General features: G+C 33.7%; 1 protein-coding gene across 1 annotated transcript in view; it reads left to right on the forward strand.

Annotated features, from left to right (window-relative positions):
- The window catches only part of CSMD3 (CUB and Sushi multiple domains 3), a 595,264-nt gene that overhangs the window by 520,655 nt on the left and 47,525 nt on the right, over positions 1-27,084 (forward strand). Inside the window, exons 50-56 of the mRNA XM_036400790.2 lie at positions 320-508; positions 4,518-4,703; positions 6,013-6,207; positions 7,907-8,080; positions 19,276-19,449; positions 20,836-21,009; positions 24,465-24,650. Coding sequence (XP_036256683.1) covers positions 320-508; positions 4,518-4,703; positions 6,013-6,207; positions 7,907-8,080; positions 19,276-19,449; positions 20,836-21,009; positions 24,465-24,650 — 1,278 coding nt within the window. The remainder of the gene's footprint in view (positions 1-319; positions 509-4,517; positions 4,704-6,012; positions 6,208-7,906; positions 8,081-19,275; positions 19,450-20,835; positions 21,010-24,464; positions 24,651-27,084) is intronic.

Raw genomic sequence — 27,084 nt, forward strand, 5'->3', positions numbered from 1 at the left:
AGCTCAGTAGTTAATAAGAAGATGGTAAAAAAAACCCCAAACCTCAAAGCTATAGCCAATTATAAAAGTGAGCTATCACTTCATTTTTTTGTTGTCTACTGAAACCTGAATCTTGTAAATAGCTTGTAAAGCTCTATTTTTATTACCTTTATATTTTGTGAAATTGGTCAATGTATGCATTACAATACATAAAATACAACTTTTAGCAATGCTTTCTCAGTGTCCGATCAGATGTCCACTGAGTTCAACCAGAATTTCTCAAGAATTGCTACGCGAATTCCAAACACATATTTTATTCCTTTAATATTTATGTTTCAAGCTCTCTACTGCAGCACCCCAGAGTCGCCCCCGCACGGTTTCATTGTCAGTCAGACAGGCGGACAGCTCAACAGCATGGTCCGCTGGGCTTGCGACCGCGGCTTTCGGCTCATTGGGAAAAGTACTGCTGTGTGCAGGAAGTCTCCATATGGGTATTACTCCTGGGATGTTCCAGTCCCAGCTTGTCAAGGTAAATTCTTTTGTTAAAAAAAGTTACACTCTAAGAAACTTTCTTTTTTCTTTTCTGACTTAAAATGAATAGAAAGGAAATGTTTCATGGTCATACATCTGTGCCAAAATTTTTCAACCTCATTAAAAAAAAATGCACTTTTAAGAAACCGTATTTCAAGTGGAGCTAATAAGACTGACGTGCAAAAAACACTGCTTTAATATTCAGTGAAGAATATTTAAGAACTTCATTTTGGTCCAATAACAATTTCTGAAATTTCACATAAGTCTTTAAAATGCTGTTCTTCTTTGAAAACTAATATGACTAAGGTTTTCCAATGACTGTGTATATTTTTAATGTATATCTTTGGAACTGGAGCTATGTACCAAAGTTTGTGAAAAGGGAATAGATTTTAATGTTTCAGTTTGATTACAATGTTGCCTAAGCTGACATATAGTGACCAAACATTTCTGTGATAGTTCTATTTTTTAGGGAAATTTGGATATTTCCTATTTGTAATTTTTTCCTCTCTAAGTATCTGATGTGGCAATAAATTTTCCTGATTTTTTTTTACATTTTCCCCTAACTAAAAGGTAATTCTCATAAAATCATACAACGGTTTACTTGGAAGAGACCTTAGAGTTGTAGTTGCAATCCCTCTGGGATGGGCAGGAACACTGTTCACTCAGCTAGGTTGCTTCATGCCAGTCCGACCTGGCCTTCAGCACTTCCAGGGATACAGCATCCACAACTTCTCTGGGCAACTTTTGTGTGCAAGTTTCCATAAATGTGAAATTCAGCTCAAAACTTTTGTGAACTAAAATGTCATTGGGTGACCTTTGGGAGATCTGTTATTTATATAAAAGTCTGTTATCATGCCTTGCTGGTTTGCATCTTGTTTCTTAAAAATTTAGGGTTAAGGGACAGATATATTTTTCTTGTGCCACAAGATTAATTGTTAACATGGATAATATGACTCAAAATGTATCAAGTCCTAATGGAGATTTTTGAATACTGAAGGAGTAATTAACCCCAATGGTAGATATAGAACACCTCAGATTGCAGCTAGAATGTATCTGATATGTATTTTACTGACTGGTGAAAGAGACGGGATGTGAATTATGTCTTACATGAATAAGCAATATTGTAGAATTTGTTGGTGCTTAAGATTGTAATCAATATTGTTTGCATGTTACAATTATTTTGCAAGTGGATATTAATTTTAGGCACTGCTAAATGCTGGCCCTGATGTTACACAATTGTTCGGACAACTCGTGGAATTGTCTCAAAGCTTTTATTATCATTAATGTGCTTCTGAAGGAAGAGGTTAAGCTAGGCCAGTTATGCAGTAAAGAGTGTTACTTGTTTATACAAGCATATAGCTATCATCTTTGAAGGGATAGATTTGCCTAATCTGCAATCCAAGCTATTGAGGAATTTAAGAAGTAATAAACATGGTCACATGTTTTCATTTTAGTGCCATAGAAGTTGTTTCTTTCTTTGGTGATGGCAAGTGAAATAGTTTTATCAGATGTTCAGTAAAAGATGGAAGGGGAATATTCTCGTTTAATTAACTTGTCACTTTTTATCTCTCTGGGGTCATGTCCTCATACCCTCTAGAGCTTTGAATTCAATTGTAGTTTCTTGGGGTCTTCAATTTCTTAATCACAGTTTTCTTATTTTTTTTCTAAATGTGTGTTTGTCTCTCCTTGCCAATATATACTGTGACAGTATTAGGTATATGTTCTTATGGTTGTCAAGACAGGGTGATAGCAAATTAGAAATATTTTACTGTGATCTTTTCAGCAGACTGTGCCTGTATTCTGGTTTTTTGATTTTTCTTTTTCTTAAATTTCCATGTAATATGCAAGGTTTTTTTTTATGGCAATGCAAGAATATTTTAACATTGATACTTATGCCTCTGTTCTGCAAGTTGTTATAGGATTGGTGCTTTACCTGTGTCTTAGCTGTGATTATTAGCTTTGGTACTGTGCCACACAGCTGTTATATTGCTTATGAAGCAAATCAGTTTTATGTCAGATCAGCTCCCAGTAGGGGCAAAAATAGATTGCATTTTTTTTTTCGCAAGTATTTATACATAGTCTGAGAGGATTAACCTTCCTGTGTGGGCATGATAGGTAGTTTCTTAAGGCTCAAGATTTGACTTCAAAGTAAAGTACTTCAGACTTAAATGTCTAAGCCCTTTTTTCTAACTTTTTTTTTTGATCTGACCTACATTAGATATATGGTTTCAGAATGTGGAAAGGGGTTAGTTTTTATTTTTAGTCGCAAAACAGACAGAGAATTATTTAGAAGCAGATCTTCTCTTGATACATTATTTTTGTTAAAGAAAAAAAATAAAATAGTATCTTGTACTTTTATTTGCAGTTTTCAGCTTTCTCCTCTAAGAGATAGAGGAGCCAGCAAGGAGAGGTGCTATGCTGGATCTTTTTTTCAGCAGCAAGCAGGGGCTGATGAGGAATATAAAGCTGAAGGGTGCAGAGACTGTGAAATTCTAGGGCAAAAAATCTTTAGAGCAGAGAACAGGGTGAATGCTGGCTAGCATTGACTTCAGAAGAGCAGAATTTGACCGCTTCAGGGATTTGCTTGGTAGACTACCATGGAATAAAGCCTTAGCTTTAAGGCTTTATAGACAAAGATAACTGGTTAATAGTCAAAGGATCACTTCTTCCAAGCTCAGAAATGTTGCATCCTCAGAAATTTTGTCAAAGAGAAAGTCAGGTAGAAACTTCAGGACACCTGCCTGGATGAGCAAGGAGGTCCTGGACAAAACAAAACACAAAAACAAAGCCTAGAGAGGGTGGAAATGAGGACAGGCATCCTGGGAGGAATACAGACAAGTTGTCCAAGCAGCTGTGGATCAGGCTAGGAAAGCTAGAGCCTTGATAAAACAAATCTGTCCATGGCTGTCAAGGGCAACAAAAACATCTTCTAAAGATATATTGGTGATAAAATGAAGACCAGGCAAATTGCAAGCCCTGTCCAGAAGGATTCAGGACACTCGATTACCTGGGACAAGGAGACAGCTGAGGTACTCTGCAGTGGTTTTGAAAGTCTTCACTGACAAGTGCTTCAGTCTCACTTCATAGGTCACAGATCACAAAGACAAGGGCTAAAAGAAGCCTACATGAAACCTGCAGAGGGGCTTTTTTAAAGGGTATGCAGTGATAGGATAGGGTTAATGGCTTTAAAATAAAAGGGGATCAGAAGAGAAGAGAAAAGAGAAGAGAAGAGAAGAGAAGAGAAGAGAAGAGAAGAGAAGAGAAGAGAAGAGAAGAGAAGAGAAGAGAAGAGAAGAGAAGAGAAGAGAAGAGAAGAGAGAGAATTCTCTTCATCAGAAGAGAATTCCTTGCTGGTTGCCCAGAGGAGCTGTAGATGCCCCATGCCTGGAAGTGTTCAAGTCCAGGCTGGACTTGAGCCATCTGTTGTAGTAAATGATGTTCCTGCCCATTGCAGAGGGATTGGAACTAGATCTTTAAGACCCCTTTCACCCTAGGCTATTTTATGATTCTGTGATTCAATATTTTCAAAAGGGTATTTTCTTTCTGCTTTCCAGGTGGAAAAAATAGAATGTTGAAAGGTAATTTTAGTGATTTGCCAGAGGTCACAAAGTACAACTGATGAAAGAAATCTGAACATAAATCATATGACACAGAAACACAGAAAGTGTGTTTCTCAGACTGGTGCCTTACTGATTCAACCATGCTGGTCATATTTTTTTCAAGATATTTTCTATTCCCTTTTCTATATTATCATCTGCATTTTGAATTCTTAGCTGCAGACTTATAAACCATTATTCTTATTTTTTACTTTCTCCATCAAGAGCTTCATTGTATTCAATTCCCTAAAATCTTAAGAAAATTTATTTCCATGCTTAAAACTCACATTAATGAGGTAAAAATTAATTTTCATGAATTTAAGACTAGTGATTTTACAATGCATAAGCTCTCTGAGGTCAGTGGAAACTTATATTGAAGACATAAAAAACTTTGTTTTTGTCTTTACTCAGCAATATCTTGTGGAATTCCTAAAGCTCCACTAAATGGTGGGATATTAACTACAGATTACTTGGTTGGCACCCGTGTTACTTATTTTTGCAATGATGGATACAGGCTATCAGCCAAAGAGCTTACTACTGCAGTCTGCCAGCCTGATGGTACCTGGAGCAATCACAATAAAACACCTCGCTGTGTAGGTGAGTAACATGTAAGAAGTCTCTGGCGAGTAAAAACCTGTCTGTACATTTTTTTTTATTTATCTATGACACAAATCTTCACATGACTTAAATGCTCATCTTCAGGTTACTTTAATCTATGAATTATTTGCTGATATTCAATTATTATGAAATACACATATGAAGTATATGTCACTAAGACATGCTGAAACTTCACAGCATAAGCAGAATAAACATGCTAGAGCTTATAGAATACAATCAAGCTAATAATTAATTTACAGTTCAAACTTAATGGTTGCAGAGGTTTTCTACAAAAGTCATCTCTTCAGTGATAGCTACATAATACATGTACTGTTAGCAAACCCTTTTTACTATCCAGAATTGCAAAACCTGTGATAATTGTTTGAGATTGGTGCTTATTATTTATATTCATCCCATCATTATAGACCTACACCATCTAAACTTGGGGAAACATCACTGCAGGGAAAATGCATTTAACTCCCAAAATCAAGTGGATATTAGCAATTACACATGGGAAATGGGATATGAAAACCCAGGTGATTGCAAGAGTGATACAGGGATGTCAGTGTCTCATGCACATTAGGATTTAGATTAACTCACCAAATGTATTTTGGAAATGAAAGAAAATTAAGACTGGAGTATTTTTCAAGGATTTCCCCTTTCTCCTTTTTTTTCTTCTTGTTCTTGAAATTTCATTCTCTCATGAATTTTTCTCTTTCTAAAGAACCACTGAAAATAGAGAAAAACAAAGTGGAAAAAATCGTTATGCTTCTTACACTATTTCTTATTCTATTAGAGTTGTAGAATTTTATTGTTCCATTTCTGGAGGAAGAACACTCAGAATTAAGAAATGAGATAAAAATATAAAGCTATTGAAAAAACAACCTGTATATGGATATTTTCTCTCACCAATGTACAGCCTCTCAAAGAAGTCTTTCATGTCTCATAGAGTTTACCTGGGTAGAAAAATAATTTCTCCATTTAAATGTGCTTAAAATTTTAGTAAAGGTTCTGGTGCCTGATGTAAAATGTTACAGAAGGTCCACCTATAGTGAATTCAACCATGCTATAGCTCCTATCTACACCAACTGCATCACTCTGCATACATAATACCTTCTCTTTCTGGATAATTATTAATTAAATGAGACAACTCATGCCCTCTAACCACAGCCAATTTCAAGTACAGCTTTAGTTTTCAAAGATTATGTCATTGTGTTTAAAATACATTTTTTTATTAATAATGGTACAGATTTTCCCAATCTGCCTGTGCTAAGCCACCAATAACTATGTCTTTTTGTTATCTTGGAAGTTGTTACATGTCCGAGCATCAATTCTTTTACCCTGGAACATGGAAGATGGAGAATAGTGAATGGTTCACACTATGAGTATAAAACAAAAGTAGTTTTCAGCTGTGATCCTGGGTATTATGGTTTGGGACCAGCATCAATCGAGTGTCTTGCTAATGGCACCTGGAGCTGGAGAAATGAGCGGCCTTACTGTCAAAGTGAGTACATCTTTTGTCTGCATCTGCTGTATACAGATTTCAGGAAAAAATATTTTATTGGGTGAACTAGAAATGAACTAATTTAGTATTCAAAACTGTAAATTAGAAAAGGTGTTTCTTGGCTGGAATTCCTGGGTATCCTAAAGGTTGTTATTTACAAATATAATACATTAGATTTAGTGACAAGAACATATCTGTAGGCACACTTCTGGAGTTTAAAGGTCCCTAAATTTATAAAGGTACAAAGAAAATATTTTCCTATATGTTTATTTTAGGTCAGGAATGCTGTAAAGTCTTAAAAAGTGCAAAACCTTTGTATCCTGTCTGCACACTTGATAAATAAAATAATCTCTCCTTTCTGGTAGTTACCATGTAGTGTGCATTTGCACACATCCACATCATTCCTACCATTAGCTGGTATGCTGGTAACCTGCAATAGATAATTTAAAAAAAATAAGTAATTAATATTCAGATAGTTAAACCAACTAAAGATGTAGCTATCATTGTGTTTCCTTCCCCTACTGCTGTGAAAAGCACATTTCTTTATAAATTTACATTTAGACCTCTCTTTTTCAAAACTGTGGTGTTTTGGTTACACTTTGAAGCTGCAAAACTCTTTCTCTTTATGGAACATGGTGTGACATACCCCCCTGACAGAGTGAGATACAACTGTGCTTTTGGTTTCTGCATCAAAAATGTGTGTATCTGCATGTTTATGTATAAATACAAAAATATCTAAAAAAGCCTGTAGATAAGCCAGAAAACTATGGCTCAAAATACATTTGTAATTTATTGACAATAAATATAAAAAAAAAGAAGTTTAAAAATGCATTTTCAAACACAGATTAATTATACGGGAAATTAACCTTGATTTTGAGTTCTTTATAACTGGAAATTGAATATAGAATTTAGAGAATTTTAAAAAGTTAATTGCAATATTTTGTCTCTACTAGTGTTAAAAATACTGTGTATTTGTCTGTATCTATATCTCTGTGTATATATACTCTACATACTAAATTTGTATTTTTATCTCTTTTTACTTTGAAAGGTAAACTACTTTTAGCTATGTTTTGAGAAGCTTAGTTTGAAATATTATTACTTACTTTCCTCTAGGCATAAAGTGTGCTACCTAATTTCAGCCTCCTATTTACTACTAATATATTAGTTTTGTTAATTAAGAAAATTGACAGAAAAGAATATTATTTTGATTGAAAAGATGTTTCAATTGTAAATAAATAGCAATGAATTCTATCAATATCATTCACTCTTTATAAAACTGTAATGTGTGAATGCTAGGGAAGGCATTTCATTATGATCTAGAAGACCAAAATGACCCCTTCCCAAAGAAGCATCACTAAATCTGATAGCAATTGTGATGTTCCAGTATGCTAAATGTACTTGATAAAGCCAAGGTAATTAAACAACATTCAATAGTATTCTGAGTGCCTTTTTTAACTTTACAGAAATTAATTCAATCGTTATTCCCCCTCTTTTAAGTATAATTTCTGGGGAAGGAATAGTTTTTGTTTGCAGGTTTTTAATCTATGATTTCTACAAATTTCTGCAAAATACTTCAAGGTGTGAAATTTATTCATTTGATTGACTGGTTGATAAGTAGTGTTGTTTAATAGGAATTATTGTTTGGGTGTTTGTGATTCTCAGGTGTACACTTATGTTTTGTTTTTGTTTTGCCATGAAGTTATTTCCTGTGGAGAACTTCCTACACCTCCAAATGGGAATAAGATTGGAACTCAAATCACATATGGATCTACAGCTATATTTACTTGTGACTCAGGATACATGCTAGTTGGCTCTGCAGTGAGGGAATGTCTGTCGTCTGGGCTCTGGAGAGGAATTGAGACCAGATGTTTAGGTATGGATACTCCTGTCATGACTTGTCCATATTCTTTCTCTCTAGGAGACAAAAGTAAACAAAGTGATCTGCTTCTCCTTTTCTATATAGCAGACACATTGAAGAGAGCTCTGCATGTGTGTGTCTGGGCAGCACTATTTTTCTCATCAAATTAGAACTATGTTTATGTTTTCAAAAATTACATTATCTTTGCAACTTGCAAAATCTGTTAGTGTATTTTTGTATATGCCTTTAAAGTAGAACTATACATAAGCAGCAAGACAGATTGATTCCAGATGTATCAACTCTAATACATATCCTCACTAAAACATCTGCATAGTAGATCTGAACTAAGTGGTTGTGTCATAGAATTAAACTGTATTCTTGAAAAGATACAGAAAGAAGAAAAAAATTGTGGAAACTTTGACAGGACCAGTGCAGCCTTATTTCTGAGAGAAAGCCACTATCCTGATGCTTTTTACAGAATGTCAGACCCTTTACTTGTACAAGGTTAGGCATCTTCTCTTATTTAATATACTCAGACATTGTTGCCTGAATTATTTATGAATAAAATGAACATATGAAGCAATTTCAGGGCTTCTTTCTGATTCACTGTCATGTGTACCTTGAGCTGGGTTATTATATTATGTAGAGACATAGGTTTTAACTCTATATTTAACCAAAATTTTAATTTCAGTTGAAATCAAAAGTATGTTAGCATTCTGAATTAGAATGAAATATGGAAATCATATTGTATCTCGTTTGTAGAGGCATGAATATATAGCAGAATATCCATAAACTGATACTCTCAGAAAACTGAACTAGTATATACATTAAATACTGGGGTTTGTTGCAATATATATTTGTACAGTTTGCTATTTGCCTTTTTAAACAATTTTTAATCCCAAATAAACAGCATTATTTTCTAATGTTCACATAAGTGAATGACTCATGAATGAGCAGTAGTGTTGCTTATCAGGCTACAAGTCTACAGCTGGAATATTCCCTGATATGCAGCAGAGAGGGATAGAGGCTTCGTTTATGTTTGACTTTAACAATGGAAACTCTTGATATTCTTCATCTTCTAAATTGTCAGCAATTGCAAGATGTTCTAAGTCTAAATTTTTGAAGCACTATACTATGTGTTTAATCAAAATGTTCTGCTTTTTTTCTTGTTTACCATTTTGTTTGGTTTTGTTTTTACTGATTTTTCTGCAGAAGTTACAGGTGTTGAAGTTAGGAGAAATGTAAAAAATTTTCTTCAGAAAAATAATAATATAAAACCAGATTAATTGGATGCTATTTGTGATTAGCACCTTGGAAAAATACTTGTGTTTAAGAATTTTGCCAAAATAACTTCATGCCAAGTGAAGATCAGAATTAATTGAATTTCTCCTACATTTGCCTGTAGAAATAAAATTGTAATATAATTTAATAATAGTAACAGATTACATAATCTTTACTTGCAACTTAAAAGAGGACCCATACATCTTGGAAGAGATTCATTATTATTCAGTTCCTACACTATAATGTCCAGTAACAATAAAAAGCTAAGAAAACAACTATATAACTAGAGGACAAAACCAGTAATCTAAGCCAAACAGAAAAGCTAGTGACAGAGCAAATTTATAAAAGGGAGAGAGTCATGGCTGCCATAATTTCTCTTGCAACAATGCTGCCTACTGTGTTACATCACTGAGTTACATCACGGAGTGCCCTGCAGACTCAGAATAACTCAGTTCAATTCTTGTTTCTTCCATAAGAAATTTGAGACTTAAGAGGGATGAGATCAGCTAATGACAAACCAGAAATAAGAAATATTTTAAAGAAGGTTGTTGTCAGAAAGTATAGGAAGTGGAGGAAATTAAAGCACTATTAGAATGTGGGAGAAAGGAGATCAAATACAGCAGAAAGACCTACAAAGTGGGTTTTTTAAGAAATTAATTTTTGTGGAACTTATCAGTAATGTTCACTATCTACTTCTGATGTTTTCGTGCATTTGGTTGTAAACATTTTTTACAACTGAGTTTTTCCACTTTTACTTTCTGAAAAATGTAGTTGTTCTTAGACTGGAGTGATTTCCAGTGTATTTCTGTTTTAAGTTTTGAAGATGCCCTTAGGAATATACTTAAATGACATACATGAAATCCTACCGGAAAAAAATAATATCCTTTTCAAGTATTTTAATTAAAAATGCACTTGTTTTTTTTCAAAAGTGCTACTGAAATAATTACATTTAATTGTTGTATTAGATAGCTTGATTTTACTTCCAGGTATGTGTAATTTTGAAAGGTAGAACAAACAAGAATCTAAGTATCTGCAGTAGAACTTTAAAGTAGTTTTTGGTGAACCTAATCAGATACAGATGAGAATTAGAACTGAGGTAAGCCTTAAATCATCCAAAATATTGACTAAAATCCAAGTTATGTTATTCCATGACATTGGGAACAGTGCATGGTTTTGATAACAGCCATAACAGGGTGAGAATATGATAAGTGTGGGAAGATGATAAGTTTCACAGCTCTTTTTTGTCTTTCTTTTCTCATTCTGACTTCTTTTACTAAAAGATGGATAATTTATGAATAATGAATCTATGGCAAAAACAGGAACACTTAAGACAACTGCCTTTCTTTCTCAATCCCACTTTTTTTCTTTAAATAATACCTAAATGACAAAATAGTACTTCATGAGTAATCACCTTATTATAATAGCAGGAAATTGACTTCTTGGTCCTTATTCTCCATAGCTGATGAGAAGAAATAATGTTCAAATTGAAAAAAAACAAATGAAACAAAACAGAATAGAGCTTCTGAAGTACTTCTGTTGTCAAAGTTAAAAAAAAAATTAAGTGTCCAGGATATTTTATTGTGAAAAAAATCACATTAGTCTTTTAGAATAAAAAACAAGCAAAGATTAAAATAATGACAGTTGTTTCTCCTAAGTTACAAACAGTCTTTCACTATTTATTATGCTTGATCTTTTTCTGTACTGGTAACACTGAAACTGTCTATGTAATAAATCCTGAGAAACATTCAGAAACATGGAATAGATTTTTACTGAATATCCTAGTTATAAAAAGAGACTGACAAATCTGTGATTTTGTTACACATTTTCCTCTTGGGAAAATACTTAAATATTCAACAAGAAATTGATTATTTTTTTTTGTCTGTTTGTATGAAAACTTTGTATATTTACAGTATTTACTGATGACATATTTACAATTTTATATTTTGCATTATTTCCTTTATTCATTGCATTAATTTTGTTTGCTTTAATTTAATACTAGGAATAACATTGATCATAAAAACATATATTATCATACTTTAGGGTTTTTTTTTAGTGTATTTATTTTAATATGTAATCAGATATTTAGTAAACTGGGCATTTCCTAGAGTGGACGTAAATTGGGTCTACTTTAATAACTCTATAGTACTTTCAGATAAACTTTGGGGATAACTAGAATATGAATGGTGAAAAACATTTCCTAAGATTTCTCTAGTACAATTTTTCCCCCTTTTTTCAGAACATTACTTTTACACATCATGATCAGGACTATTTTTTCATTTTTTAAACGTATTTTTTGCCTTTTAAAATGTTTTATGTCTTATTTTGGTTAACATTTTAGGCAGCTTAGTCAAAAACACTTAACAAAGTAAAACTAACAAAGAAAAGTATAGCATGCTTTGAAAAGTCTTTCTGTTAGATACAGTTCTTCTTACTGCCCTTCTAATGGAGCAGTTTTCTTAGATTCTTACAAAGAATTCTGATTTCTTTCTAGGACCTTACTCATTGTAAATGTAATGTACAAAATTCCATACTTCTCTTTGGGGGTTATTTTACTGACCTTCTCTCACTTGTGCTAGTTACATGACTGATAGTAATTTTAAATGTTGTTTAGACATCTCATCAATGAAAACTACATGAAAAGGCAGCAAAAAATATGATTTTTAACCAATACTTAAACTCAGAGGAAAGCTATGCATATTTCTCTTTTTTGTTGATTGGTGAGCTAACTCCAAGTTTTCACATTTCTTGAACTCGTGACTCTATCCTCTTCATCTCAGCTGTACAACACCTAACACTTATTTCTTAATTCCTTCTTCTTTCTCAATACTTCATGGCATCTAAACATCCTGATAAAACAGATATGTTGATGTTCTCTCCCTTATTTACCAAAAGTCAGTGCCATTATTTCATACGGGATAGACTCAGCAACTTCTGGAACAATAGTTTTGTTCAGTTCTGCATATTAGTATTAAATCTCAAATAAAGATAAATGATAAAATATGATTAAATTTTTAAAGAGCTGTAAGACTTCTGTAAGACTTCAGCTGTAAGCTGTATTTTGCTGTTAATTGGGATATGACCAAATGATGTTAATTCAGTTCATTTGGAGAGCACCTTTATAAAGTGCCCCTATGAATTAAATGCAAAAATGAAGAATGAAGTTTATTTGATTAATAAGGCATAAGGTAGTGTGGTTCCCAAACATGGCTAATAGTAGATGAGCTTTCAGTAAAGGCAGATGGATAGAAGAAAATAGCTTTTTTGGTTAGTGTGTACATTAAATGTCAACATTTGCACTTCCCAAACAATAATATTAAGAATACCATTCATCTCTTCTCTTAAGAGAAAGGCTACACTTCACATACCGTGTCTTTGTCTGAATTAAAAAATAATCCATCAGATTGAGCAGATCATGAAACAAATAATTGATTTAGAATTATCTACATTTGCATTACATATGGTTCAGAGAATTTTCCTTGGACTATATCTGCTCTAGTCCTCTGGGCCAAACGCCATCATTTCTTATATGGTTTTATGTTGTCAAAAAGATCTGTCATTAATTTTGACTACTTTTTATCCAAAAGGAGATGAAACATGTTTTGTGCACCTAGTTGAGCTTCTCAGTGTGCTTCCTCTGAAAGGAAGCTAATTTGTTCATGGTAAAATGACTCAGCACATTTAAGAGAAGGAAGATCTGAACAAAAATTCCAATGTGAACACAACCTTTAATGTGTTAGCTGGGGAATATTTATCCCAGTTTTACTCAACTCTTTTTCATACAAAAATACTGCCTTAAAATGCTAATGAGTCATTGTTGGCAGCCTGTTACTCGTAAAGGAAAAATCAGTTATCCATCAGCTCTAAGAACAATGCTGTCCATGGAGTCAAAAAAATAGCAGACATATCACCTGGGGCAAAGCAACCATGTAAGCTAACAGCAAAGAATGTTCAGGTACATTAATTTATCAATAGCATTTTATATATTTTCTCAATCAGCTTCCAGCAAATGAAAGGTTTCCATGTCTATGTAACCTCTGAAGTGTAACCTCTCTGCCACTATTTTCATACTTGAAACTTCTAGAAAACTATATAAGCCACTACCTTCTTCATCTTCACTGTTTTTCAGTCTCTTTTTTAAACTCTTGGTATTTCAGTTAAGGGGGATTCTGCATCTCTAGTGTTACTGAATTAATATATCTGGAGTTAGCCATATTCTTCCCTTTGTTCTTCAGTACCACTGTATAATAATAACTAGACTTTCAGATTAGGTATATGATGTTTCATCTTTAAAGAATTATTCAGCTGTTTCAAGGAATTCAGCAGAGAACTCCCCTCTGTGGGCCATGGATTAAAAAAAGATTTAAAATAACTTTACCATTCATCCTGAACAGTTTTAGTACAGCTTGAACAGCTGTAAAAATGAGACTCTTCTGAAAATAGCAAGAGAAATGCCCGCCCTGTTTTGTCCAGAGCTGTGCCTTCTTATATCTTTTTATTAAATGGAAGCCCTGTAAAGAAGAAAAAAAAAAAAAGAAGAAAAAAAAGCCAGGAAATAATTCTTCCCTTTTCAGCTGAGGTCATCTTGACGGGTTAATTAACTTTGTTGAATAATAAATAACATAAATATCTGTTTTCAATAATACATTGGTATGTAGATTTGTTTCACTACTGTGCTCATTTTTGACACTACTGACAACTAAAGTAAGTACAGGCATGTTTTTTGCCATTTAATGCAAAGATTCTGTATTCATTTATTCCTGTTCTCATAGAACAACCTGCAGAAAGGAAATCTCATTTGCAGCTATGGTTTCAAAGGTTCTGACACTAAGTTATTATGCTCATTCTTCATTGCTAGAACAGGATTTCATGTCAAATTAGGTAATTTATTTGGTGGTCACAGGTTATTAATATCCTTCATTCCCACTCTTTGACTAATTTTGTTTTTTAATAATATTTCATGCAATTATTCTTCTCAAGTTTTGCTAGACTGGAAATTGAGAACATTATATTTCTTATTTCTTCTCTCAAATCTGCTACTCGGTAAAACCTGCCCATTTAGTCTCTTTTAATACTTTTTTTTTGTAATTTTCACTTGTCTTTGCAAAAGTGGTATATTTTGATTCAGTATTAAAAGTTACAGGCTATATTCAGACCCATGGGTCTCATCTGAATTCATAGAAATGCTACAAAAATCTTTTACATCTATGTCATAGAAAAAAAGGGAACTACAACTAGTCTTATGGTACAGCAGAAAAATAGAGATATTGACAATGGACAAAGTTATCAAGAAAACAGTCCAGAATAGCTTAGCTGAATGTAGTCTAGAATCCTAACTTAGTGGGACGTCAGCTATTTACTACCAGGGCATTAGAATTTACTTATTTGTCACAAAGCCTTTATAATAGGAGTTTAAATGAAAGTCCTGAGAAACAATTACCATCAGAATTGATATTAAAAAATACCAAAATATATAGCAATAAATATAAGGATATCTTTAATCTATATTGATCATCTTGGAATTATTTTCATAGATAGCTTAATAAAAAATGCTAAAGGTAAGAATTCTACTAAAATGTATGAGAAAAATAAATAAACACCTTACTTTTAGAAGAAATGAAAAAAAAAACCCAGAATAGAATTGAAGTTAAGTAATAATTGCTCTTCCAAATACAGGTGTTGATAATGATAGATGTTTTTTGATGGTTTGAGAGGTGTTTTGTTTTTTCTTCCTCTATGCTTTTTTTTTCCCTCTTGATATTGGAGAAGTAATTCTAGCTGCTACTATAAGTTGAGGTCTTAATTTCCTCTGGCAGAGAGCATCTCTATGGTTCTGTAAAATAGAGTGGAAAAATAAAGCAAAGAATAAAAGTTCTGGATAATATTCATGATTCTCTAACTTTTTTCAATCTTAGGGAATTTACTTATTTGCATGAATAAGTGGAAATTCTAGTAAAGTTCTCCAACAGTCTCTTGACAGGAACTATGTACACCATTATTTCGACTTATCATAGAAAACATAGAGAACTGCTTGCCACATCACCTACATAACAGTTGTCAGGTTTTGGGTTTTTTTTTTGAAAATAAAACAAATAATGCTGAACCCATAATTTTGGGGTATTGGATTGTTTTGGTGTTGGGATTTTTTTACCTCTTTTTTTTTTGTTTGGTTTGCTTTTAATGTTTTTTATATATCCCTCAGTCACACTAAACTTCCTCTGGAAAGCAGAGTAAAAACTGGCAAAAAAATCCTGCAAATCCTCACATTTTGTTTGTTTGTTTGCTTTAATCTCTTTTTTAGATTTGAGATAAAAAATGTGTCACAAGTCTAGTATATCCTGGTTTTAAATGATATTTACTTACTTAACATTTTCACTGATTGATTTAGAATTCTGTTTTGACAGAAGTACAGTTTTACAACATAGCATTAAAATATTCTTAATTAATTCAGGTTTATTTCTCAGTTTGGAAATCTTAAATAGGGATAGAAGTAGTCTCTACTGTTTTAAAATCATGTTTCGTTACTAGTAGTGGGAAGTTCACAATCAGTCATGCAATATAGTTAGCGCTCCAAAGGTATAACTGTTACACAGAGTAGGAGGAAATAATCAAGACAGAGGGATTTGAAGAAACAGACTCATAGAACAGCCCACGTTGGAAGGGAATTTGAAAAATCATCTGATCCAACATTTCATGGCAAAGGAAGCTGGGATGGGATTACCTAGCAACCTGTTTAGTCCCATTTTGAAAACATCTGGTAATGTAGACTCCAATCACATCTCTGAATAGATTGTTCTGGGGAATTCTTGTTCTTACAGTCAAAAGAATTCTTTCTTATGTAATGATGAAACCTTTCCCAGTGCAGCTTGCACCCATTGCTCTTCCTCCTCTCCATGTGACTCCATGTGAAGAGAGAGCGTCCAATATTTTCCTAGCCACTCTCTAAGTACTGGAATGCTGTGATGAGCCCCACCCCACCTGAGCCTTCTCTTCTTCAGGAACTAATGCCTTCAGCCTTTCCTCATAGGAGAGGTTTTTAACCCTTTGATTATTTTCATAACCTGCCTTTGCAGTCTGTCTGAATCTTTCTGCATCTTTCATGTGCAGCCTGGCAAGCACTGGATAGAGTGGGATGATCACATCTCTACCACTGCTAATAATGTTTCTGCAGATGCAGCCCAGGATCCATTTTGCTTTCACTGTTGCAGCCACACACTGCTGACTCACAGTCAGCTTCTTGTCCACCAAGACCCTCAGGAGCCTTTCAGTGATGCTGCTCCCCAGCCAGCACACAGATCATGGCCTGTTCTGGGCTCTTTGGTTCTGTCATCTCAGGGGCAGATTCTTGCAGGTGTTTTTGTTAACCTCAGAGAGTTCTTTCTCACTTGCTCTTCCAGCCTGCCCAGATCTTTCTGTAAGATGTCTCTTCCTTCTCACATGTCTGCCTCACCTCACCTCAGTCTGGTGTCATCAGCAAACTTGGTGAGGCTGCTTTCAATCCCATCATCCAGATAATTTATGAAGATATTCGATGTCATGGGGCCCATTACTGATCCTTAGGGAACCCTGTTGTGATAGATTTCCAGCCTGAGTGCAAACCATTGATCACCACCCTTTTAGTGCAGCCTGTTAACCCATTCCCTACCCATCTTGAAGACCACCCACCCAATCTGTATCTTGCCCTTTTGTGCAGGAAAAGGCTGTGAGAAATGGTGTTGAATACTTTGCTGAATTTCAGGTCAGCAACATCCACTACCCCTCTCCTTGTATATAACAGATGTTGAAGAAAGTCAAAGGAAAAAAAGAAAATAAAGAAAAAAAGAAACTCAAAAGTCAAAGAAGTCAAAACTAGGGTCTGACAGGTTTATGACAATGAAAGGAAGTAGACTAAGAGGATGGGATTTTAAAATTACTTTAAATTTTCTGGAATGAGACTGGGATATTACCGCAAGACATACAGATGATTTGTAATGAATTTTCAGCTTCAACCTGTTGAAGTTGTATGGGTTTTGTTAAGTCCATGGACAGTTGCAGAAACTCCACTGTGATGTCAGTTGTCTCACATGTTGAATTACTTCAGTTTTATTCTCTCTGCATAAGAAACAGAGATTGACCTTTCTAGTGAAGTATTCTGCTTCCACTATGCCATAAAGCAACACTAAATTCTTAATTAGGAACCAAGCCATATATTTTAATTAAATGCAACTAAAAAAATATTCCTTGAGCATGATCTGAATCACTGCAGACTGTCTGGTTGGATTTCAATAGAAACTAATCTTTACCAGCTCAGTTTTTAGTCCTCATCTGGTTAGTCCTGTTTATAGTCAGAAATAGGAGAGGATAGGGAAATTAGTTCCTTTGGATCATGTTCAAAAAAGTCTACTACATGCTGAATGGATTATGAATTTCTTAAAAAATCAAGAAATTCTCTGGCAAAAATTTTTTAAACATGTTATGCCATCTTATCCTAGAAAGCACAAATTTCATGTATACCTGTTTTTTACATAAGACTTAGGGAAACAGGGAGGGAACGAAGAAGGGTTAATATAACTTTGAACAGTACCAGGTTTGGACTCCTGATAAATACACAGAAGTCAAATTGGAGTCATCAATCTAATATATGTGGAGGTTCATATACTACTAATACTGAATTGGTAAATTCTGATAGTTTTATCATGTTTCATACAATGAAATACAATACAAAACTTGGGTTGTAAAAATATGTAAGATTTTCTTTTTTTCTTTTATTTTTTTAATTTCTAGCCTTAAATGAATGAGACAAAATGCAGAAAAATACATCAGGGTATTAGAAGCATTTAAAATTTCAAAGAAAAAAACAGCCTGGTTCCATAGGGCTTTTCTTATCAGCAATTCCATGCTTTGGAGATTTGTTTGTTGGGGCTATTTGAGGAAAATTAGAAGACAAAAGGAGAGCAGAGGAATTTGGGTGGCTGGAGGTTTGGTTTAATTTCCCTAAAAAGTACTAGCTGAAACACTGCTTTTCTGCTTTATTTTTTTTTTTTTTGCTTGTCTTACTCTTCTTTGGCAGTGAATTCTCTACAATATGTCACAATCTTCATGAAGTCAACTATTCTTAGAAGACTTTCCCATTACCATATTTTTTGCTGAATCACAGTGCCCACTTTCCAGAATTCATTATGAAAAATAGCAACTACACAGTTTGTTGTTTTTTCCCCAGCCTCTCTGCCGGCTAAATGTCTCTTTATGACTTTCATAATGAAAATACAATATTTCTCATATTTTGATAATACAGAGGAAAAGATTAGGCCTAGGCATAGACAGATTTTTGGTTGCCATTTGGCTGCTGTAAGATGTGGCGGCTGTTGTGCTGACTGCCTTCAACCAAAGGATGTTAATCTCTTTGGGATTCCACTGGGAAGGAGAGAAAGAATGGAAAACATTACAGAGAGTAAAATTCCAGCAATAAATTGTTCAAGTTTTGGCGTTTTTTTTAATTGTACAAAGGCTATATTTATAATGTCCACATGGATTGATAGCTATGATATTTCTATTATTTTTATTTATGTGGAATTTCTATTTAGTTAAATATATGATGTTTTAAAGTTTCCTTATTCATTTAATCATAACCAAAATAAAACTAAGGTAAATAATACACATTTTTTGCATGTTATAATAAAAAGGAATTATTCACATTTTAAAGGAAATTTGATGATATATATGACATTTAATCTCTTTGCTACATTTTTTGTAAGTTTTATATGCGTATAATTATACCTATGCATATGCATCACTGCAGTTTTCACCAAGCTAATAAAAATAAAGCTTTGAATTAGGTCAATAAAGAACCTTAAAAGATATTCAGCATTTCTTTGTTTTAGTTAGGAGGTTTATTTAAAGTTTCTATGACATATTTACTGATTTTTTTTTTTCTTTACTATAAATAAATCTAGCTGGTCACTGTGGTATCCCAGATCTTATTGTCAATGGACAAGTAATAGGAGAAAATTATGGCTATAGAGACACAGTTGTTTACCAGTGCAGTCCTGGTTTTCGGTTGATTGGCTCTTCTGTAAGAATATGCCAGCAGGATCACAACTGGTCTGGCCAACTTCCATCCTGTGTGCGTAAGTAAGCATGGCAGAACATACTGATTGATGTTACAGGAATATCTGTGTCAAACAAGATGAGGATTGAATGGTCCTCAAAAGTATGGAGCCACATAAAATCTGTGATTCATCTATCAGGTGACGTTAAGTGTTGTCACCTAAAATGTCCACTGCCTCTTTTTGGTGACTGAATACCTGCTGTTTTGGATATGAAAATTCTTCAGAAAGTGATAGTATTTATGAATGCCACTACTCGAATATGAAACTGGCATTATGACCTGTAGTGGCTTTTGGAAATATTTAAAGTGTATTTACTTTCGCTGTTTCAGTCAGATAAGTAAATGCTGTTGAAGTAAACTGTCAACACTGAAGATTAAAATGTTTTCTTTACCAAATTTGTTTTTCTTCTTCTTCTTCCTCACAGAGGTGCCATTACTTTGATTTGTGGTTTTGGTGTTCTTTTGAGTGAATATTGTGCTTTGTTAATGAGATTTCTTTCTCATGATAAGTGTGTCAAGCTATCACATGAAAGACCTTTAAATAATAACATAAAATGATGTATTTAATTTAGGAAAATTTGAGATTTCTCTAAGCACTTTAGTAAATTACCAGTATTTTACAGGTAATATTAGTGTATTGAAACTGTATTAATCTGCCTCCAAATATCCTATAGCTCTATCTTTGGAGCAGAAATTCTCTTAATGCCAAGTCATAGCACACAATGTTAATTCATTTATTCATGGTCTTTTAATATTTATTTTTAATTACTGATTAACCTTTTTTTTTTACCAACAATTTGTTACAAAATAGAAGAAAATATTTGCTAAGTGTTTTTGGATCATTTTGTGAATATTAATTTCTGTCCAATTTTCCTTACTTTTCTTCCATCTGGTTTTTGTAGGCACAGAAAATAAAGTTTACCTTCTTTAGATAGATTTTTTATAAACATTTGAAAAATTTCACTGTGCCAATAATTCTGGGGTTTTTTTTTCAAAAAATAGTCATAAATTTATAGCCTCACTAAGTATTTAGGCCACAAAGATAAAATATTGAGTTGATAATAAGACAAATTTGTAAGAAATACCTGAGGAACTAAGGTAGTGAAATATTTCCTTTCAATTCCCGACTATGCATAATGAAAATCTAGTGCTTGCTTTACTCCTTCTTCTTCAGAAGAGTTTTCTTCGTTTGCTTTCATTACTGCATGTCAAATTCTGTTCAGTTTATTTAAAAATTTAATTAAGTTCTTGAACATGAATACATAATGGAAAATACGCAGTATCTTATAATATCCAAACTTGAAAATGCTATTATATAATTATTATCTATTGTATAATAAATAATGAAAAGTGTTAACATCTTGTTCTGGTTTTGGATTTTTTTTTTTGACTGGTGCTATGCTAGCTGTCAGCTGTGGTCACCCTGGTAGTCCTATTTATGGAAGAACAAGTGGAAATGGTTTCAACTTCAATGACGTTGTGACATTTTCATGTAATACTGGGTACGTTATGCAAGGACCAACCAAAGCTCAGTGCCAAGCTAATAGGCAGTGGAGCCACTCACCTCCTATATGCAAAGGTAAGAAAGCAGCATTTACAGGTTTCTAACTAAATGCTGTAAAATTAAGGCTGAAAAATAAACAGAGGGTAAAGGAACACAAGACAAAGTGATTCCTTTCTCACCAACAGAGAGACTGGTTCACTAACATAATAGCCTTATTAGTAAAGACTTTTTGTGATGCTATGATTTTTTACAGTCGTGCTGCCAGGATAACAGTTGCAGAGAAACTTTCTTATGTGTCTGTAGACTGTATTGCTTTCTAAAAAGTTGTCTCTACAAGTTACTGAAGCAAAATTATGGAGAGATAATTAAGAGCTTAAAGCCTGAAATAATTTTGTCTGCATTTTTAGACAATATAGTTCTAACAGACACATAAGAAAAGCTACTTTTCTTCCTTTTGCATTTCCATTGGTGCTTCACAGAATATCTTGACTTTGAAAATTTCTATTCTAATTTATTACATTGTCCATTTGTGTTCATTCTCAATGCTTCTAGATATTCTTTCACTTAGAAAAATAAATCTTTCGCTTAGAAAAATAATAGCATGATATGAGTCCTATTTAATTTTTCATAAACAGTTTTAGGAAGGTTTTGTCATCCCTATCTTTTTTTTTAATTTCTATGTGTTTTTAAATAATTGGTTTTATTTAGAAAAATGTACTTTTTGCTGTAACTTGCATGTACATATACAGAAATTCTAATGATTGTTCTTCAGCATCTTCTCTGCAGCTTCTCTGTATTTTTATCTGTGCATAAACTAAATAATGTATTTTTATAGGAGTTTTATTGACTGTATTTTCTTTTCAATAGGTGTTCTCCACTTTCATTTGATTACTTTCCCCTAAGCGATACTGCCAAGATGTTTACAGAACTGAAATTTACAAGGAACTCTTTGTTGATGAGAAGACATTATTTTCTAAATTTACAGTACTAAACATGTACTGTAACACTTTATACTAAACATGTGTTTAGGATACCTACTTTATCTCATTTTCAATCCAGTTCCTATCAGTCACCTTGGTATTCTCGTATTGCAGAGTAATGTGCCAAAGTGCTGACAGCTTATTGGCATGTAGGGATTGGTAAATAAGTTGATCAGATTGTTCTTTGAAACTTTACCCAGTCCTGAAACTGTATATTGGTTTTGGGAGAGATTTTAAAAACAATAAGTACTAATCTTGAATTGGACATCATTAATCATGTCAGCAATGTGCAGTGAAATTCATTCTAATATGATTTTGTTTTATTTGCTTTGAAGTTAAATAATAATAAAATGTTACCTTGCATATTTGTAAACTACCAAAAGTGCAATATTATAGAAAGGCTGCACACTGTTGTGAAGTCTTTCCTTTTGTCCCATAAATTTTTCATGTAAATTCAGTGCACTTGCTGTTATACTATTAACAACTTTATTAAATGTCTAGCTTCTTAGCCAACCATAATAATTGTGTAAAACTATTGAAATGGTCAAAGTTCCTTGTATTTTGTTTCAAATGCTCACTACTCCTGAATAATGAATAAATTGTTTTCATTACTTTAAATATATGCTTAGTAACAGGAACATGGACAACATTCTCAGGCCCATGGTGTGATTCTTAGGGCTGTCCTGTGCAGGGTCAGGAGCTGGACTTCAATTATCCTTGCAGGGGGATAAACAGAAAAAAAAAGACAGAAATGTAGCTCAGGCTTTCCTCCAGGAAAAGAAAAATATTCAATATTGACCATCAAAGTAGCTAACAAATTGTTCTGTCCTTTACTGTTAAAGAAGTCAAATACAAGCAGAAAGCTATTTCTGTCCTTAGAAAAGGTATGTTTTCTAGGCCTGTAGTATCAATATTTGAGACCTGCTAGAAGAAGCACACAAGCAGGCAAAAAAATTTAGAATAGTGGCTAGAGAGGACATGAGCCATAAAATGACTACATTAAGTGATTTAGGTAGGAAAAAGGATCTTGAATTGCATCTGGCAATACCATTTTTCCTTTGCAGATTAAAATATCCTTTTCAGCATGTTTTAATAATTTCATATACCTACATCCATGCATATTTATCTCTGAAATCCAATAAATGTGAATGCAGGGTCCTGTACCTGGGGAAGGAAGAGTAACCCCAGTAACCCCATGCACCAATACAGGCTGGGAGTGGAAAGCAGCTCTGCAGAGAAGGACCTGGGGTCCTGGTGGACAGCAAACTGTCCACAAGCCAGCAGTGCCCTTGAGGTCATGAAGGCCAGTGTTGTCCTGACGTGCATTAGGAAGAGCATTGCCAGCAGTCAAGGGAGGTGATCCCACCCCACTACTGAGCCCTACAGTAGAGCTCAGTAATGGGGTGGGATCATCTGGAGAACCTGGAGTGTGTCCAGCTGAGCGCTACAACGATTATTAGGGACTGGAGCATCTCTCTTACAAGGACAGGCTGAGGGAGCTGGGCCTGTTCAGTCTTGGGAAGGGGTGACTGAGAGGGGTCTTCATGACTGCCAGGAACTGAAGGGAGGGTGTCTAGAGGATGGAGCCAGGCTCCTCTTGGTGGTGCCAAGTAAAAATATGAGATGCAATGGATAGGAATTGATGCACAGGAAATTCCACCTGAATACATATGCAGACATATAGATTTGCACACAGGTGTGTGCAAGTGCATTAATATAAACATGCAATTGATTCTAAGGATATGGGGATAGTAATTTTTACAGGAACTTTTGTTTGCTAGAAAAAAAAAAATATTCACTTTGAATAAAGTGATGACATGTTTCCTTGACCAGAGGAAACCATATGAAAACTGTTAAAACAATCTTTATGACCCCCAAAATAAGTATTATACTGAACTCACCGGTAGCTGTAAGACACAAAAAAGGGGGAAAAAATCCATATTCAGAAATTTTCAAAAATATAACTTTTGAAGTGCTAAGAACTCAAAAAATTAATCAGTATTCTTAACCATTAAAGTTGACCTCTATTTTTAAAAGCTCTTACCCACTTGTTGGGATATGTTCTTATTCTGTCAGGTTCACCAGTCTTACCTTACTGACCTTGTGCCCTTTAGCTCAAAACACCTGTCTTAAAGGCGATCCATTATCAAAATATTGGTATAGGAACATAAGTATGTTTGTATTTCTGTATGGGTTAGACCAAAATCACATCTAGCCCCAAAATACATTTCTATTTGTGGACAATAATGTGTGTTAAGACAGGAATGTAAATTCATTTTATTGGTATGTTCAGTAACTTTTAGTGGCCAATAATTTTACAGTATTACCACACTATAATGAAGCATTTCTTTTTATTTTCTCTGGGTTTAACATCTTCTGGCTTTAGCATTTTGTTGTTTCAGTTCTTCTTCCTAATTCACTACCATTATATAAAAAGTTAGGCTGTATAAAACCAGCAACATATTGGATATTTCTTATACAAAGAATAGGAAACCATTTTAGGAGACTGTATCGTTATGGCTTTCAAGGCTGTGCTCTTTTTCTTTTCAGTGGTCAATTGTTCTGATCCTGGAATTCCTGCAAATTCTATAAGAGAAAGTAAAATTGAACATGGAAATTTCACATATGGCACAGTGGTATTTTATGACTGCAACCCTGGATATTTCTTGTTTGGCTCTTCAGTTTTAATTTGTCAACCAAATGGCCACTGGGACAAACCTCTACCTGAATGCATTAGTAAGTAGATAATGAGTTTGCTTCTACAAAGAATGTGGACTAGACGAGGTATTATTTTACACAACATTATCATCAGTCTCATGACAGGAATTATAATAATCACATTTATATACATTTGTGTTTGTGCAGTACTGATGGAGGGTCTCAGTAGCTGCTGAAATAGCAGTTATATTACTCTTGTATGTAGCAAATCACATAGAATACTTATGAAATGCAACAGCCAAACAAACATCTCTGGATGCTCCAGCATAATAATCCCTGATAGCAGAGATACAAGGTCAAAACCTGTCCATTGACTTCACCACTAATAGCACTGTAGAACACCTAAGATGTCCTCTGGACAGTGTCCTCAGTTTACCACACTAATAGAGGTACCTGAACATCATACTCATACACAACCTATTCACTAAGGCAACTGCATCAACACAAGTAGGTTATTTTTATTCTGGTTTGTCATGAACAACTTTCTAACTGTGATGCAGATATAGCCAGAGGTGTTGCTTAGACTTTTAATTGGCTGAGACATTGATTTACCTCGTCCTCTATTAGTCTGTGGAAAGAGTTTCATTTAGGATCAACATTTTTCACTGAGAAAGACTTCTTTTCTAGACATTAAAAGGAAAACAGCCTAAAGGTTACTTATTCAGGAATCATGGACTGATATTTGCAATACCGTAGCTATTTCTTCTAAGGAGACTTCACTAGTTCTACTATCACCTCTCAAAAAATAAAAAAAAATAACCTTTTTTTCTTATTAGTGATAAAAATTTCAGTTATGGAACTTGTCTCTTTCTTTGATGGGATAAGTAGCTTGATTGCAAGTCACAGTTAAACCTAAAACCAAAGTGTCTGTTGGTCACAAGTTAAATTTAAAGGCAACATTACCATTTCAAAAAGAGAAATATTCCTTAATAGTAAAGTATCCCAAAATGGAAATTAATTTAAAGGTAAACTTGCAAAGATTTCTTCCTTCCAAATTTGTATTTTAATCTCTTAGTCATTTTTATCTGAATTGTCACAAGTAATTTAATAATGCAGCCTTTATTCTTCTTTTAAAAGAACTTTGGTAGTAAAAGGGATATATATACTTTTGAAAGGACATCTTCTGCTTTATTTGTGTCATTTTTATAGAAGGGTCAATGAATTCTACCTAAGTGGTATCCATGGTATTTTGTAATCATAAGCTTACCAGAAGTTTTTAAGAGCCTTTTTTTTTAAGAGCTTCTGGAGTGTTTTGCAAATTATTGCTGTAATGAAACTCTTTACAATTGTCTGTATTGATAGCACAAGGAGTAATGGTTTAAACTAAAAGGAGTTTGTTTAGATTAGATATAGAGGTTTTTTTTGGTTTTGGTTTTGTTTTAATGAGGGTGGTAAAATAGAAAAGAAGAAAATTAGTTAGTATTTGAAAAAAAAAAAAATCAATCAACTTCTCATATGAAATCCCAGCCTGAAAACATTAATATAAAATTAAATTTTGTAGAATGCATAATCATATAAAGGGTAATATTAAGGCTGCTATAATTTTAAAGTCAGTTATTAGGGATCCAAGACTGCTAGATATAAATGTAAAACAAAAAGTGTGTACAGGAAAGCCCAAAGGTGGAAACTGTAAGGTACCAGTATGAAATTAACTATGTCCTGTATGACATCTGAATAGGGCAAAAGAATCAATCAAGAATACTACAGATAACAAGATATTCTGAAAAACTGTGAATGTTCTTCAGAGGATAAAGGTCTCATTTTTTTTGAAGCCTGCATGACCAACATGCCTTGTTCTTGATGATGTTCTAAGTTTTCATTCTCAGCAATTATCCATAACTGCTAGTAGATTTTAGTTAGAACAATTGATTAAAAAAATAACACACTGACAACAAGTGCTTGTTATATGAAGTTGACTATTCTGGCTGTTTCACTCAAAGTCCTCAAAGCAGAACAGTCACAGGGGTCATCAACACTATGTAAGAATCAAAGTTGATCAATAGTTTACCATATTCCTAAATCCTTTGTGGTCCTGTCAGGAAGGTTCTGCACCATGAAGGTTGGATCTTTGGGAAAACATGTCATTAAATGGAAATCAGTATATACATAAATTAAAGCTCTAAGACCATAATAAAAATTTAGGAAAGAAAAATTGCCATTTTGGTCTTATGCTGTATTGTACAATCATGGTACTATTGCATGCAACTGAAATGCCATGAAATTGAACACATCCTTGACCCTGATCAGGCTTCTGATCTGGATTTTTCTTAAATAAAAAAGTCCTGCTGAAAAAAGTATTTAATGTGATGAAATTTTCATAAAAACTACAGTTGTATGATTTAGCAGCTGGTTCTACTACACTAATATTTGCAGATCTAATTTGTGAGTTTCATGGTTCATAAATACAAATATCTCTGGCAAAGATAGTCTACATACCATGGACAGATGTAAG

This window comes from Molothrus ater, chromosome 1 (assembly GCF_012460135.2).
Source record: "Molothrus ater isolate BHLD 08-10-18 breed brown headed cowbird chromosome 1, BPBGC_Mater_1.1, whole genome shotgun sequence".
In the NCBI taxonomy this organism is placed as follows: domain Eukaryota; kingdom Metazoa; phylum Chordata; class Aves; order Passeriformes; family Icteridae; genus Molothrus; species Molothrus ater.